Below are 17,056 nucleotides of genomic sequence, written 5' to 3' on the forward strand. Positions count from 1 at the left end.
TTGTACTGTAACATTAACTCCCATCCACCTTTTTCCGTTGGAAATCTGGGGGGTTTCCTTTTCTCAAAGACAAGCCGGAAATGACACGACCTGGATGGGAAAAGAATTGCCAACACAAAGCCATCAGAAAGTACATCTCACGGAATCGCCCGCTTTGTCCAGTGAAAGTGTCGGAACATTTCATCTCGATTGCTGGTGGTATACGTTTGTCCACTTCTGTTTGTGTGCTTAATGTCCTGAATGGCTGGCTGGCTGTAGCACGTCAGGAAAGAAAGGTTGTTGGAAGGAGGTGATTTTTATTTTCAATTTGCGCGAGTGAACCGGAAGTGGATTGAATCATGACTCCCCGAGCGGATGGCACAGTGTAATGACCAATGGTTTTAGTAGCTAAGTGGTGACTCTTCACCCGGTAGCTGGGAAGCAACTAGAGTTCCAAAAGGTCCCCGAGGATATTTTCTTCGCTCGCTTGCATGGACATGAGAAAGATTGTGTTGCCATTGCTATGGCGGCCACTAACACTTGTTGTTACTGTGATGCTTTCTCCCTCCCACGGGACGGAGATGTCCAATTGGGTTGAGCTGTGAAGATAAGAAAAACAAACCCCTGTCGTATCATCTGGCCATGTTGTTCGGAATGTTTCAAATGACCTCTCTGATGGCGGTCAAAAAACAAAAGTTAGGCAGTATCGTACACTAACCAGAATTGCTATGAAGATAAAAAACACGGAATGGTTTTTAATTCCAGAATTTTTTCTAATGTCCACAGGCAAAACAACTTCAGTTTTTCCCTCGCATTATCATATCCTCAGATGGCCTAAGTACAGTTTTCCTCAACTCCACATAAATGGACGATCATATTGAACGCATCTTCCGCTCGTTCGTAAAGGAGTTTCCCAACGATTAACATATTAAATCCAATTAAACGTCAGTTACTGAATGCGGGAACTCACCATATGACACCGGAAGTGCTTAAATTTCATCATACCACACATTGGTTGTCCCTGGCACCCGCTCCCCGCCCGGCAAGAAGCCGTGAGAAACCGATTTTCCAAAGCTTCCGCACAGTGTGATGCAGGTGATGATTTGAGAAGGGTCAAATTGAATTTATCCTTCCCGGTCCACCGTCCTTCAAAGTTGTTCGCATCAGTGCGGTTGAAACCCCATTCGAACTGTGCTAATAGCGTGGGGTTAAAAGGGGTTCGTTAATTAAACTACTGATAGGCGACACTGGCGTTGCCACACATCACCCAAGAACCGACCGATAATCCCGGATTGAATTTCCGGCATTTTTCAGGCTTTCTTGCGTTTTATCAACTGTTACGATAAGGTGCGGACCGGTACTATACGCTGAAGATTTCCCTGTAGCTTAACAGCGGTTCAACCTTCGATGTTAATTGTAACAGTATGCGGCGTGTGTGAAAGCGAAGAAAAGGATCACCAAAAGTTGGATAGGATGGCAATGCTGGTGGATGGGGTATACATAATGTGTGTTAAGAAGTTTTCGCTTTCGCAAATAGCAATTCCAAGAAATTTGGCGGCCCAGGAACGTTTTGCTTGCGAGATAAATGGGGTATAAAAATGGTTGAAAGAAAACTAATTTCAACTTTTGCCAGCATCAGATTAAATAAAACATCGTGCGGTTGATCAACTTTTGCAACTGCTTTGTGTGTGCGGGTCTATCAATGTAGCTGCCAGCAGATTGAAGGCGTGAAGTCAGAGGAATGTCCAAGTTGGTGAAGATTACATTTGCTCGAAAAATTTCAATCAGCATCAGCATAATGTTGCTTGAGCTAGAAATATGCCACCGCAAGGTACAGTGGCGAAACCTGTAAACTGTGGCGCCAAACGATATGATTGACAAGTGAGCAAGGGAATGAGTGACAGGCAGAGGCTCTGGCAATTCATCGTTTTTTCCCCTTCCCACAGGGGATCACGGTTTGTACGAGATGATGGCTTGAAGTATCGGACCAATCGTATCGGACCGGGGCAACTGACAGGTGGCCAGGTGGTTCCTGCCCTGTAGATGGCAGCAATGTGCACAGTGGGGATTTCCAGTGTGGATTTGTGATTCATGTGGAAATTGAATTTGACGATTGAAGAAGAACGACAAACGGTACTAGGTACATCGTAGTGTTTGTGGTTTGACCGGAAATGGACCTGACAGCCAGAGTGGTTGGTAGTGTGTGGCGTTCTGTTAGCCACCATACACCACACGTCACCGGATGGTAATCGAAGAAGGACAAAATGGTGATGATTGCCATGGACGTTTGATTACAATTGTGGTGTGTGAGTTCTCAGAATCATTAGTAAAGCTCTGCCATAATCCGCTAATTATAGCTACGGCTATTCAGAAACTGTTGCATATTTAAACAGTTTGTAACAGTGATACCTTATACCGGAGATTGTATCAAAATCGAACTCTCTGTCTCTAAAAGCAAAATAGCAAAAAAATATATATGCTTCATGTTCATTCCATTCATAATGACATCGCACAGGACATACTAATTCTATTCGCTTTTGATATCCTGTCATCGGCAGGGAAAGGTATAGTACATTTTTCCCTGCTCAAAGGAATATAATATAATCGTGCACCGAGGCAGATCGGCAAACACAATGTTGGCTCCGGAACCCTGAAAGGGTGTCCCGGAAGGAGCAAAGGGAGAAAAACGTTGGGAGGCAGGGGTGTCACACACCCAAATCTCGAAACCTCGTGTGACCTTTGCAAACAGTAACGGGGGGCGGGGCAGGCCAGCAGACGTGCATGCCTTTGAAGATTCCTCGGCTCGGAATATGTATATTCAATTTCAAACAGCATCTATTTCAATAACTGTGCAAACAATCTACAGCCCTCTGCTATGCTCACAAGTCGCTCATTTCTCTTCCCAGCCAGACAACAACAACAACAACAACCCGATGCTACTGAATCCTTGAAGGTATTACTGCATGTCCGGGATTTGCTATACTTTGCTGACGCATTGGCTGTGTGTATGTGTGCTAAAGGAAACAGCTTGGAGTCGCGGTTACTGGCGTGTGTTGGTGAATGTTTGGGCATGTGGTTTGATGCGTGTTAGTGGAGTGTTTGCGTTTGTTATTACCACTGTAAACAGGGATTAGTAAGGACGCACAGTCTCTACAAACCTTTCACAGTTCCACGAGTATCTATACCTCGCCATTTTGGTTGAGGGAGTAGTAGCGGTTGGTTGGCAGCCCTTTCGCTTCTTAACGTGCTGGGTATCTGGGGATTTTCGACAAGAACATGAAAGGCACACAGACCCAAGTGAAGTGTAGTTGAGCGAGGAAACGTCTCAAAACTTGCACACGCCACGCCGTGTGTCACAGTGGCAAGTTGCATCCGCACCATTCACTAGCAGGGTTGGGGTGAAGAAAACCTTGCTCACCGTAAAACCATGGATGCTAATATGTGGTTTTGACACAGACGGCTTGATTTTGGGGCTTTCCTAGTTCCTAGTATTCGAATAACAAGAGACGGTTCCACCATTAAACGCGGGACCTCGCTTTGTAACAAAACGCTCGTTAATTATTGTGCAATATTCTAAATCAGGGAAAGTGTTTCCAGGATGTGTTGACGTGCAGCAGAGTTTTATGGTAAAGTTTTCTTATTAAGCATGAAATCCTTTGCCATCATACTATGTCCTCTTACTCCCCCACGCCTTAAATGCAATCACTTTCGGTTTGATTTTTCAACATAATCTCCAGAGCAAACTTACTGCCAAGTGCATTCGTCTGTGCACGTTTGACCCGATTCGGATTGACTTTTGAACTTCTTTTGCATATGCTTATGTATGCAAATGTTTACTCGAACGAATGCACTTGTTCGTAGCACAACGTTATCAAACGATGTAAACACATGTGTCAGGGATTACCCTAGCTCAAAATGTGAAAAGAGTTTGTGCGTTTTTTGTGTTTGTTTTTTTTTTTAACATAAAGTTTATTTTAGGTCTGATGTGTTGCACTTGGGTTTGCAAATTTTATTTTATTTTGTTTAGATTAAGGAACCAGACATGTGCTTCTTGTCTTTTCATGTCGCATCTTTTCATGTTGAAAAGTATTATTTTGTATTACATTGTGTGTTAGGAATTGTTCAAGTATTAAGTAACGAATCAATAGAGAGATGTTTATCTTATCTCCTCTTTTCACAATAGAATTTAATGCTAAAAAATTATCCCAAATCCCATCTGTAACAATTACGTCATAATTGGGTCTATAGCTTCCGCCACCTCGATCTCATCGGTAAAATGTTTTTTTTTTTAATTACATTTACATCCTAATCAGACGTACAGTGCTTCAACAACACTGAGGAACGGATATACTGAGAACTGAACCCTTGTCCAACTGAGAAGAAGTCGAGAATCAGATGCGCAGGTCCATGCGACATCTCCAACAGAGGTAATGGACTATTCATTCTAATAACTAATCAAAGAACTATTTCAGTTTAATCACTCGGTGAGATTCGATCCCAAAAAGGTGTGTCAATCGATCGCTGATCTACATGGGACTACTTGAAACCGGAGACACTAATTGCCCAGTATAAGCTACAATTAGAATGTGGCATATCTGGTGTATCTGGTGTTTTCATTCATTCTAATCATATTCCACTCCGATATACCCATCATCAAGCTTCTAGTTTTCTATTCATAGGCAATTAGACCATTTACCGTTTTAATCGATTCAAGAGATTATCGACAAATCAAAACTTAGGAAATGATAAGAGAATTTACACAGCATTAGATGTATGGCATGAAATAGTTTATCTTTGTATTGCGATAACCCAAACCAGGTAGACTTGCAAACTTGACCTTCAATTTCCGTTAAAATAGGCGCTAGAGTGCACTTGTTTTGTTCCAAATATCCATACGCATCACAAACTGGTCCATCGGTTGAGATGGGAAGCTAGGGAAAACAATCACTACCATTGTAACCGAAACAGTGACATAATGACGTCACTATTAATTCACTTATTGACACAACTGAAAATATTCGATGTAAAACATGCATCTATCTGCAGACAATTTTCGTTAGCATTCAGATACAGTCCGGCGACTTTATTTGTTTGCGATGATGCATGGCATTTGGATTGTTAAGGGGGAAGGAACTGACATTTATCCCAGCTGGACGTTTATCCCAGCGTGAACAGGTTAAATAATGGAAGCGAACGGAGTAACTCAAGGAACCGGGTCAGTGGCAACTGAATGAGCGTCGTGAATATTCCCGTGCGATCCGGTATAACGGTTGGAAGTGTCCGTACAGTAGTGGTGGTTGTTGGAGCCCTGGTAGTGGATGTCGCGGCCCGAGTAGTGGTGGTAGTGGTGGCAGCTAGAGAAGTAGTAGTGGTAGTAGTAGTTACAGGTCTAGTAGTCGTGGTCGTCGTAGTAGTTACCGGCCGGATAGTAGTTGTAGTGGTAGTAGTAGTCGCGGCCGTGGTGGTAGTAGAGGTACTGTTGCAATACATGTAATTGATATCGATAATGTCAGCGGGCGAAAGTCCATTATCATTGCCAAAGTCACCGGTCCAGGGTTTGAGGTTGTTCATAACCGGCTTCGTGCGGCTTGCTGCAGCCGCATACTTCGAGTAGTGCATAACACTACCGTAATCGTATGCTCTACCATACAGAACCACATCGGTGGCGGCCATCTTGGCGTAGTTGTCTTGATAGAAGCTAGCCGTCTGGTATTCTGCTGCTAGTGCGGTACGATCGATCGACACGTACTCATCACGGTCAGGGCGGGTAAACTCGTGATAAAACCCTATTGAGTGCATCAACTCGTGCACTACCGTACCGATGTCCACACACTCCGGGCTCTGGAGGTTAACCTGGTTCTCGGTATTGCGGGTACTGCGACCCACGTACGACCAGCATCCAGTCTCTCCGTTACCAATCGTCACATAGAGTGCCTCGGACGAGCGTGGCACGAATCGGACGCACGTGGCGCCAGCGATTTGGGCCATACCCGATTCAATGATCGATCGCTGAGCAGCAGCTGGAGGAGAAGGTTCAAGTAACGATCAGCATCCCTTGCAGTCTTACCTTTCAAAACAACTCGTTTACTTACTGAACGTGCCCGTAATCACGTACGGTACCACTGCATTTGGCCAGCGAGCATTCGGGAAGGCACTCAGTGCGACGCCGTTCCGTTGTGTTGGGGCCCTCTCCATGATGTCTCCCTCCTTATACACGCCCAGTCCCGCCTCGAAGGGTCGGGGCGGTTTATGAACCTTACCGCCAGGTTTGGCTGCCACTGGTGCCCGAGATGCACGCAATTTTTGGCCTACTTCTAGACTGGGTCCCCGAGCACAGCGTCCTTCGGCCCATTCTAGCAGACTGCACACAAGCAGCAGTGTACCGATGGCTAGCAAACTTCCTTTTCCGCAAGCCATAGCTGATCGATGGCTTCCAATGGACTGTAACGAGTTTCCATCGATCGTACGCCATTATTATACTGTTCGCACGCACAATTCGAACGATTGTAACGGCATTCTTCGAAAGTGTTGTATAAAAAAAGAGGAAACATAGCTATTGAGTTACATTTGTCGAGAAAACAACCAATACCATCAATTAATTCAATTCCAATCATTGTCCAATAAAATAGGGTTATTTTGCACACTACTCGTTGTTTGAAAAGAATATTTGCCTAGAAGCAATGTTTTTGTAAATATGTGGTGTTTTTTTTAGATGAAAAAATATTGTTGTTTGCATTTGCCAGTGCCAAACAGAAGCTAAAATGAGAAGATTGTGTTAAGAAGTTCATTGCTCGGAAAGTGTTATATGGTTACTTACGCGCGTATAAATAACAACAAGAAAGGTCAGCAAATGAAGGAACGGCCATAAACGACCTTGAAGGAAGTTAGTAGGTCATTTAGTTGCTCACGTCCCTGAAACTGAACAACTGACGACAGCTTAGAATTAAAGGAAATGATTAGTAAATGGACCGGATTAACTCGCGTCATTCATTAAAGGGGAAAAATGGTTTGCACATTATGACAGTGACGTACACGTAAGAAGTTTAGACTGTAAGGGTCTGTTTTTACCTGTAAGGGCGTTAAGATATACTACTTGTTTGTAAGGTAGTCAAGCCCATGAATAACATGCGCTGCACATAAAATAATTCGATACAGATTCCATCAGTACCAAAAAGAGAGTTTTCAGTTTTAGGGTAGTTTAGATTTAAGGGTACATTTATTAGAGTTCAAGGGTAGATTGAGCTTTTCATTCACTTGTTAAACTCAATGCAAGAGTTCTAATATATCTGAAATCAGTTGCAAAACACAAATACGCACACATCAAGAAAATTTCATTATGCATTTGCATGAATGGTAAGTACGAATAAAGCGATGAAAATTGATAAAAATGCTCAATAGTTGTTGAGTAGGCGAAAAGCTTTCGAGGTTATTAATTAGTACGTGCCAGGTTGTTTTTCAACACTACCACACGAACAAAAGATCTCAATCACCGTATACGCAACATCCACCAAAAAAAATCCAATTGTTTCAGCTGGGAGTCAACTGATACTAATAAAGCTTTAGAAGTTTTGTCACGAGTTAATGAAAGAAAAAATAACAATATTCAAATAGATTTTTAAAAATATCGTTTTATTATATGTTTGATATTGCAAGCTTTGTTTAAGAAGATCACAATTGTAACACAATTGATCTGATTAGTACTTGAGTACGAGACAAAAGAATGTTTTGAAGAGGAACTTTCAATTTGACACATAACAGATCCATATAAGGATGAAAGCTCAGACCAATGATATGTTTGGTTGATTGTCGATGAAGAGTTCTTATTCACTTCCGTTCACCAAAAACCACACAGTACGAGTCGGTTTGTCGTGGTTCAAAGAGGTAGCAAAAGCATGCCGGTCTTCGTCACGTCCAAGGTTACGTGCCATCTGGGAAATGCACACAGTGTGTTCGAATGTCCAGTACGAATCGCACTGCATTGCATGCGTTCGAAAAGCCTTTCTTTGTGGGAAGCGGAATCATTGTGTCAAATGTCATTGCTCAGATTGACAGTAGCTGGTGGTAGAATGTGAGTGGAAAAGGGAGGTGGTAACGATTTCAGGGACAGATTTAGAAGTCATAACACATGCCATCGTTACTTGAACAATTGTTCGTAGTGTGGTTTACTCTATGTTGGGAAGGTGTATCTTGTTTATGTGCGAGTGTGTACACTGGCACGAGTGCCCCACACGTTTCGTGAATGGATGAATGACTGCAGATGAAATATGTATAATCAAATCAGAGAGAATTTTCCAGATTGTCTATTATGACGATCGTGCGGTATTCGATGTGTATGCCCGAGGTGACGCTTCTATCGACTTGTGTCCGCATACTCGTGGCTTTCACATCGATGCGTTGAACCCTGTTTAGAAGGGACCAACCCAAAGGAGAGCTGTCGTGTGTGGGAGAGTGTTTACTGGATGTTTGTCTGGATGTCAACTCACGTCGTACTTGATAAAGCTGGGGGCCCTATCGTACCGGCCAATATTTTGATATCTGTCACTTTGCCTTACACCAATCGATTCGGTTTTGTCTTTAGTGTCTTGTGTTTTGCAGTAGAAAAGCACCTGAATGAGGGGGGTTTTTGGGAACATGTCCTAGCGATGGATTGGAAAGCATCGATAGAGAAACTTCACCGACGTGACGAACTCACGCGATTCCCTGATGCTGCTGGCGATGATGCTCGTACAGAACGCTTGGAAGGGGTTGATTCAAGGCAAGAATACTTGCGGTTGACATTTACCAAGCTGACGTGAACATGTTTGGAAGCATGATTATATTTTATGATAAGGATATATTCACTAGTGAGCCCCATTCAAGCCAACGTCCGAGCTGTTAAGATGCTAAAGTTGCGTACGACAAATGTATTGAATGTATGTATTGCAACTAGAACGAGCGGAACTTAATCATGATTGAATTCGATTCATTTGAACCTTTTAAAGAGAAATGCATGTACAATAAGTCCATCTAACAGACAAAGCTTTCAAAGCTGCAAAATAACTAGTACAATTTTAAGTCTTTTAAAATGAAAAAAAAACCTTCTAAAATAACAACACCCTGGACGTAGTACCACATCTTGCAATGTGGTTGAAAAATAAACCCCTTCTTCACAAATCCCTTCAACAGTCAAACCAACAATGGTAAGCGAGATTTTCTAATGCGTTTCCGAAGTGCAGTGCAAACAACGTGAGAACCGCTTATGGAAGTTGCATCGTTGCATCGGCGATATGGAATCATCATCACGTTTCAGCCGTCCATTTCGTTGGCATAGCGAGTCGCCGATGGCGGACGGTTCGACCACCTAGCTTGGACGAAAAGCTGTAGTCAAAATAAATCCAAACATTTGCTGGCTTTCCGAAATCGCTCTATGGAACTCGGTGGTGGTGGTGGTGCCTTTTCCCCCCTTTACTACCTCGCCTGTGTGTACTGTAGTTCATTCTATTTGTTTCGCGTTGGTGGTTTTTTATTTCCTGCTGTTGCTTCATCCCGAAAAGCTCCGATTCCGTAGGTGAGAAACTCGTGTGAGGACGATGCGATGATTGAAGAGATACTTTCATGCCCGTCAAAGACCAGGCGTCTCCATGGCTGTTAGGATGCATCACGAAAGGGCTCGGAAATTCCGAGAAAAAGTGCGCAAAATTTGTAAAAAAAAATCGCCGGATATTCTGCTGTCTGTTAGCGTACGGATGTATTACGGTTCGGTACGTTCGTCTTTCCAGTGCTCAATTTAGTGCTGGTGATGATGAAGGTGACAGTGTGCTTCATACGCCCAGTGCAACATGGACGGTTGTTTATGTATTTTTTTTCTCTCTATGCCTTTTACCACTTCCGGCGAATAAGGGATGTGTAAAACGATTCACCACCGTTGCTTAACCGTACAGATAAAGTTTTCAATTTGCGTTCACCGGCCGAAAGGTAACAAAACGTGTAGCAAATCCGAACCGTTAGCTCCAAACTTGTGAACCGACAAATCGAATCAATCGAACTAAAAACAAGTCAATTATGAAAGCTTTCAGTATTGCCTCGCTTCTCATTGGAGGGAAAGGATGGTTTACTGTCGGGAAAGTTTCGTCGACTGAATTGTCCGGATCGTGTAGCTCTGTAAATGCTTCGCTTCTACAATTCTGTAACGAAAGCTGGTACACGGATGTGTACATTGCTGTACTCGGAAGAACCGATCAGCTACGGTTGAATGAATGTACCATGGAGTTAGTACTTACCGTTTTTTTCCGAGCGATCAAACGTATGGGTACTGCCTACTAGGTAGAAAGTACATTCAATAAACCATGTGTGCATGTGTTTTAATTGATACAATACCGTCCACGTCTTTGTTAGCCCTAACGGCCATATACGCGAAGAAGCTCTCAACTTAGTTACTCTTCTGTGTATGGCTCTGCATCTCATATTGTTAATTTTCATTTCAGATTCGTTTTATTTCTGTGTGAATTCAATCTCTGTTTTCAATTTTCTCCCTCCCCCCCCCTAAAGTTTGTATTCTAGTGGAAACTGTTTTTCAAAAGACAGAAAACCCATTTCCTTGCCAATGGTCATTTTTTGATTGATTTTTCAGTTCGTTGGATTTTGTGTGAGCGGGAAGTTATCTGGTTTTGGATGACTAGTCACACGTTAAAGAGGCAAGTTTTTTTCTATTGTTTGAAAAATGGAAATGGGTAAATTTGTGTTGTATTGTATTACGGTAGTCTTCGAAAGCCTTAAGTAAAATGGTTGGAAAATGGTTGATACCTACTATAGGGAAGGTTCTCATTGCGAAAGAAATTTCAACACGATTGACCGGGAGCTGATCTGATTTTCAAAACTGCTGATCGGCGAAAGGGTAAGGGATTTTTGGGAATTATTTTATTATGTTTAACCATTGCGTGCGTTACGTCTTCTTCTGCTAAAAAGCTCTTATGCATTCAAGTTTTTTAGTAAATTGTTTGGACTTTTAATTTCCTCCAGTGGCTAATGAGCACTCCATCGGACAAAATAAGGTAATTAGAGATCCAGAAACTAATTTACGTAATTAATTAGTTACACAATAAAAAGAAAGTTCACTCTAAGACTTTCCAACAGCGACATTCAACTAACAAACTAATTGTTTTTTTTTTTATTTTACTTTCCATCTAAACATTTTAGAATTCCCGCACAACAGTGATCCAATGCTCACAGATTTCAGGACAATTTTTTACAGTTCAATAAACCAAATTGTTCCCTTGCTAATCACTGACCTGCTTTTTGCTAAAATTGCAAAGCTCTCAACTAAACCCTCTGCCTACCTTGTGGCAGTTTGCGCGTGTAGAAAAAGGACCACGCAGCACATCGCTTTTAGGATCGCACGTAGCACTGAGCTTCCGTAGCAGGAATTTGTTTATTCTTTTCGCTCGTTTCCTACCATAACCGGAACCGTCCACACCTCCATACTACCTTACGGCCAAAAACCAAAGCGCCCAGTTTATCCACATCCGCTGCTGCCGAGTAAGGGGGTGAGGAAACGGTTTAATCTGACCGAAACTGGCCGATGTGTTTACCTTTGATGTTTGCGTTGTCCGGCATTCGAACAAATTGGAAATGCGAGCAGTACCAACAGTGCCTAGCTGTTTGGTGGATGGCTACGGTACCGGTTACCTGCCAGCGGCAATCAGTCGTCCAGAAGGGTACCTTCACCGGTAACCGGAAATCGGAACTGAGAGCAGGCGAGTAACAAAACGAGGAGAGAGAGAAAAAAAGTGTACATCGTAAATATCGTCATCGAAGGTAAAATGCGTACACACACACACTTGGGGGTCATACAATACACAGAGAAAAACGACCTAATGCTTAACCGACAGCAACAGGGATCTACGGTATGGGAAAGGAAATTGATTTTTTCCTTTCGATCCCCCCCGGTTGAACACAACTGTGTGTTTGATCAGCCGAGTTCTTGGAGCATTTTGCTGATTGGTGCTTCCAGTTGTGGTGGTAGACCTTTAAAAGTAAGAAGGTAGATCAGCTACGACATCCTTCCCAGTAACAATATCCTTCATGTAATAAAGGAATGGTTTTTGGTAAAGTGGGAAAAAAACAAAACCAAACCACCCAGCCCCTCAAGATGATAGCGAATTTGTGTTCCAGTTTTTCCAACAACTCACCCTCTAACCTCCTTCTAGAGTTGTAGGGGGTTATGTTTCCTTGTTTTTAAGGTAGTGTGTGGTTTGTTGCACGTCGAACAAGGATTCGGGTTACATGCATCGGTCCATTAGGGAGCTATTACACAGTAAAGGGGCATTACTCCGTCACCAGGTGCCAGAACAGTGTAAACAACATGCGGGTGAACGTTGCTGTTCCTGCCCTCGGAGGTGGGCAAATTTATTTCGACAATATCGAATTGCTTCGAGAAGGATCATAACGCAATATTTAGGTCAAAGCAGCTCCGGCAGCATTAAGTAAACAGTTGGAGAAAACAAATCGGTACGGATTTAATCCTTGCGGAGTGTTACCAGTGTCGGTACGAGTGGCCATGTTTGTACTGTGTTGTTGTTTTATTAATACCTGATTTTCTTTTATATTGTTTGGTATTTACCGATCTTTTTGCTTCCTTCCTGAGCTTAAGGAGTGGTGCGACGGTAGTAGCGGGCAGTTGAGATATCAACTGATTTTATGTTGCTTTTCCTACGAAACGAGAGTTTATCTTGTATGTTTCGAAGGAGAGTTTAGTAACGGAAGTTGGTTGGTTTTATGAGAAATTAATTCTTGGAACATGTAGTAGTTGGAACGTATAAATCATCTCGTTTGTTAAGGTGCTACTACACGGGTGAAGCTTGACGTATACTACGTTGGAATTATTGGAATAATAAGAAAAATTAAACATTTTTAAAAATGACATCGAATAGAACATAGCAGCGTTGTGCTCAATGAATCTTTCATATGAAATTAGTCAAAAAAAGCTAAGGCTATAGCCTTAGGAAATTTTCAAGTTTTTAGACTTTTTTAATTTTTTTTATTTTTTTGTTATTTTTTTTTATTTAAAGCATTATTTGAGTGAAAAGAAACTTATTTCAACCAATTCGCATTAAAATACATCGATTTATAAATTTTGCTAAATTTCCCAAAAAAAAGTTAGGACTTAGGAACCAAAAGAATACAATTAGGATCAAAAGCGATTCACCAGAAAATTTGTCAAAAACAACAATTGCTGGCAAAGTCCTGTTGCAACAATTATACAGAAAAGAAATAGAAGAGAAGTCAAAAGCAAACCCTATTATATATACAGATGGTAGTAAAACGGAAAACGGTTGTGGCATTGGAATTTATATAAAATCTGACAAACAAAAAACAGGTCAATTGGCTTATAGTTACAAACTTAAAAACAATACCGGAATTACATCAGTGGAATTAACAGCAATTGAAAAAGCGCTAGAAATAGGACAGAAAAACGAAATCTTAAATCCCATTATATACACAGATAGTTAAGCAGCCTGTAACATTTTAAAAATAGAACAGCAAAACAATAATATTGAAAAGAGCCTACAAAACATAATTAAGGGATACCAAAAGCTGAATGCGGAGATAAGATGGATGCCGGGACACATAAATGTATATGGAAATGAGAAGGCAGACAAATTGGCTAAAGAAGGGGTTAATTCGAAAATAGTACTGAAGAACAAATGACGAATGGTGGATGTAAAACAAATGCCAAAAGACAAAATGATCGCGGAAACAAAAGAATGGTACAAGGCGGAAGTGGAGACGAGAGGAGGAAAATTTGCTCAATATCAAGAGGACTTTCAAAAAGAAGCATGGCATGTAGGCATAAGTATAACAGCGAAAGAGACCAAAATTATGAATAGAGTGTTAGCTGGACATGAGTTGTCAAATTATTGGTTGCATAAAATGCGGATAGTGGAGAAAGGAATTTGCGAAAAGTGTGGAGTGCCGGAAACGGGGAAACACCTAATATTCCACTGTGAAAGATTTAAGGACCAGAGGCAGAAATATGGAAGGATTTCGGAAGATGCATTGAGAGAAGAATGGAAGAACAGGGAGGGAACCATCATAAAACACATAGTGGGTTTCATGCAGGAGATGGATATACACATATAATGAGGAAGAAGAAGGAAAGAGAGGCATATGACTCTAGTAGTCGAAAGCCCTACAGGAGTGGTTGTACCCTTGAATATGGCTGTAGTGTAGAACACTGGTTTCTCAAAAAATGTAAGTTTCTAAGGAAGGATTGAAACCGCGTGTTCTTCGAATCTTTTCATGTAACACTGTACTCTCTTTATTCTCATTAACCCTTGAGCCCGTTGGCTCTTAACCGTCACACGCTCTAGGAAGTGTTAGCGTTTATAACTATGGATTGAGAGCGTTCACTCAACATATTCCCCGCGTTGAAATAATAATTTCAATTTTTACGAAATAGGTAATAAACAAATTCCTGAAATAGCTCGTTTATACTCTCCTCGATTTGTTCTCACGGTAACTACTCTGGTAACTCTATCTTGTCCAGGATGTATTTGCACGATTCTACCTAGAGGCCATTGGAATGGTGGGCAGTTCTGTTCTCTAACCAAGACTAATGCTCCTTCGTTGATTTGAATCTCATCGTTCCATTTCGATCTATTTTGAAGTTCTGGTAGATATTCTGACGACCACTGTTTCCAAAATTGCTGTAACATAGTTTGTACTAACTGCCATCTAGATAATGTGGATACTTTCAAATTTAAGAACGAAGGTTCTGATAACGATCGTATTTCTCTCCCAATTAAAAAATGCGCTGGAGTGATAGCTGACAAATCATTAGGATCATCTGAACAAGGTACTAAAGGTCTCGAATTAAGTACTGCTTCAATCTGGGTCAGAGTGGTATACAGCTCTTCGTAAGACAGTTGATGTCCACCGACAACTCGAATCAAGTGATGCTTCACTTGCTTAACACCTGCCTCCCAGATTCCACCGAAATGGGGACTTCTCGGAGGAATGAATGACCACTGGATGCCATGGCTGTTACATTCATTGATGATCGTCTGTGCGTTAGCTTCATTGGAAAACATATTCGCCAAGTCTTCCAGCTCGTTCCTGGCTCCGATAAAGTTTGTGGCGTTATCTGAAAATATTCTACCAGGTAATCCTCTTCGGCTGATGAATCGACGGAGCGCCGCTAAGAAAGCATCTGTAGATAGATCAGACACAAGTTCGATATGGATTGCACGAGTACTCATGCACACAAACAAGCATACATAAGCCTTTGTGATCAACGGTTTCCTTCCAGATGTGTATGATTTCACCCCAAATGGTCCAGCACAATCAATTCCAATGTGATGAAAGGTTGGTGCAGGTTGTACCCGATATGATGGCAAATCACCCATCAATTGTGCAGTACTGACTGGATTCGCTCTGAAACACGTAACACACTTAGCTATCACCTTACGAATTGTTGATTTCACTCTCAGTGGCCAGTAACGCTGTCTAATCACTGTTAAAAGTCCTCTTTGTCCGAGATGCAAATTGGTGTTATGTAAATGTCTCACAAGCATTTCGACCACAGATGATGATGTGCTGGTAGCAACATTTGATGACGACTATCATACGGAATACACGCTCTTTTAATTCTGCCACCGACTCTTATTATGCCATCAACAGAATCAACAAATGGTTTTAAACTGGCTAGTTTATGGTTTGATGAAACTTCATCTACGGCCTTGAAAATGTCACTAAATGATTCTTGTTGAATGCAACGTATTATCAATTTCAAACCATCATCTAAGTCTTTCACTGATAGTTGTCCTTTCGCAATCACAGCCCTTCTAGATATAATGAATTTTGCAAAACGCGCTACGTAGCTCATTACTCGCACCAACTTATTAAAGTCACTAATTGAAGAAAAATCTAATTTCACACCTCTCGTCGCAGCTAACGTTGTTCCAATCTTTAATTCTGGAATGTCCACTTCTTCATATGACACAACAGGCATTCCTTCTTCACTACTGTCCTTTAAGAAGTCTGGCCCGCTCCACCTCAAGTTATTTTGCAAAAGACGTTTTGGTATTTCACCTCGAGAAATTATATCTGCTGGATTCTCCTTTGTGGATATATAGCGCCATACGTATCCGCGGGTTAAAGATTGTATTTCACGAACTCGGTTTGCTACATACATTTGTAATTGTTCGGGTGAACGGCGTATCCAGCATTCTACAATCTGTGAATCAGTCCATAAACATACACGGTTAAGTTGACAATCTATTGTGTTCACTACCTTATCAGTGAGTCTAGCTAAAAGAAGCGCTGCAAGTAATTCTGCACGCGGAGTAGTAATCGCTTTTTTCTTTCCCGACTTGCTTGGTAGGATACGCGATTTGCTGCATATAAGCTTAACTGTTACACACCCGGTTTCAGTAATGCAACGACTATACATGCATGCACCATATGCGTCATCAGACGCGTCTGAAAATCCGTGAAACTCCACCATTTTAGCGTCTGACGTGAAAATCCACCTGGATATTTGTAACTGATTGAGGCACGCAAGTTCACCTTTGAAAAGTTTCCATTTTTCACTAATCCTTTCTGGCACTGTGCCGTCCCAACCCCCCTGTAGTTCACTGACCTCTCTCAAGATTATTTTTGCACATGTGATGACTGGGCCGACCAGTCCGAGCAAATCGTATAGTTTGGCCACCTCACTCACTAGCTTCCGCCGAGTATTCGCTTCTCCTTCACTTGGACACACCGAAAACGAATACCAATCATGAATAGGATTCCAAATTACGCCAAGCGTTTTTACTGTTACTGCAATGGTCTTGTCACTCACGTCTAATTCGCAACCTCGATCCTTTTCTGGAATGTTTTTTAACACTTCACTGTTGTTTGAACACCACTTATGCGCACCAAAGCAAGCCCTTTCTAAAATCTTCTGGATGTCTGCTTGCAATTTACAGGCTTCGTTCAAATCATTTGCACCCGCTATGATGTCATCGACGTAAGTATTATGTTGAAGAACATGTGCTGCTTGTGGAAATTCATCTTTATGATCCATCGCGGTTTGCATTAACGCCACAGTTGCAAG

General features: G+C 41.8%; 1 protein-coding gene across 2 annotated transcripts; it reads right to left on the reverse strand.

The window, feature by feature from the left end:
* Positions 1 to 4,527: 4,527 nt before the first annotated feature.
* LOC125761913 (hatching enzyme 1.2-like) lies at positions 4,528 to 6,792 on the reverse strand. Of its 2 annotated transcripts, XM_049423503.1 has the most exons (3): positions 6,072 to 6,792; positions 5,398 to 5,999; positions 4,528 to 5,333 (listed from the first exon to the last, which is right to left on the reverse strand). In XM_049423503.1, the coding sequence occupies exons 1-3, from the start codon at positions 6,394 to 6,396 to the stop codon at positions 5,196 to 5,198; spliced, it is 1,065 nt and encodes a 354-aa protein (XP_049279460.1). In that variant the 5' UTR covers positions 6,397 to 6,792; the 3' UTR covers positions 4,528 to 5,195. The 2 variants fall into 2 exon arrangements, with proteins under 2 accessions (XP_049279460.1, XP_049279459.1); XM_049423502.1 differs by having other exon boundaries at positions 4,532 to 5,999; positions 6,072 to 6,784.
* Positions 6,793 to 17,056: the final 10,264 nt, after the last annotated feature.

The sequence above is a fragment of the Anopheles funestus genome, chromosome 2RL (genome assembly GCF_943734845.2).
Source record: "Anopheles funestus chromosome 2RL, idAnoFuneDA-416_04, whole genome shotgun sequence".
In the NCBI taxonomy this organism is placed as follows: Eukaryota; Metazoa; Arthropoda; class Insecta; order Diptera; family Culicidae; genus Anopheles; species Anopheles funestus.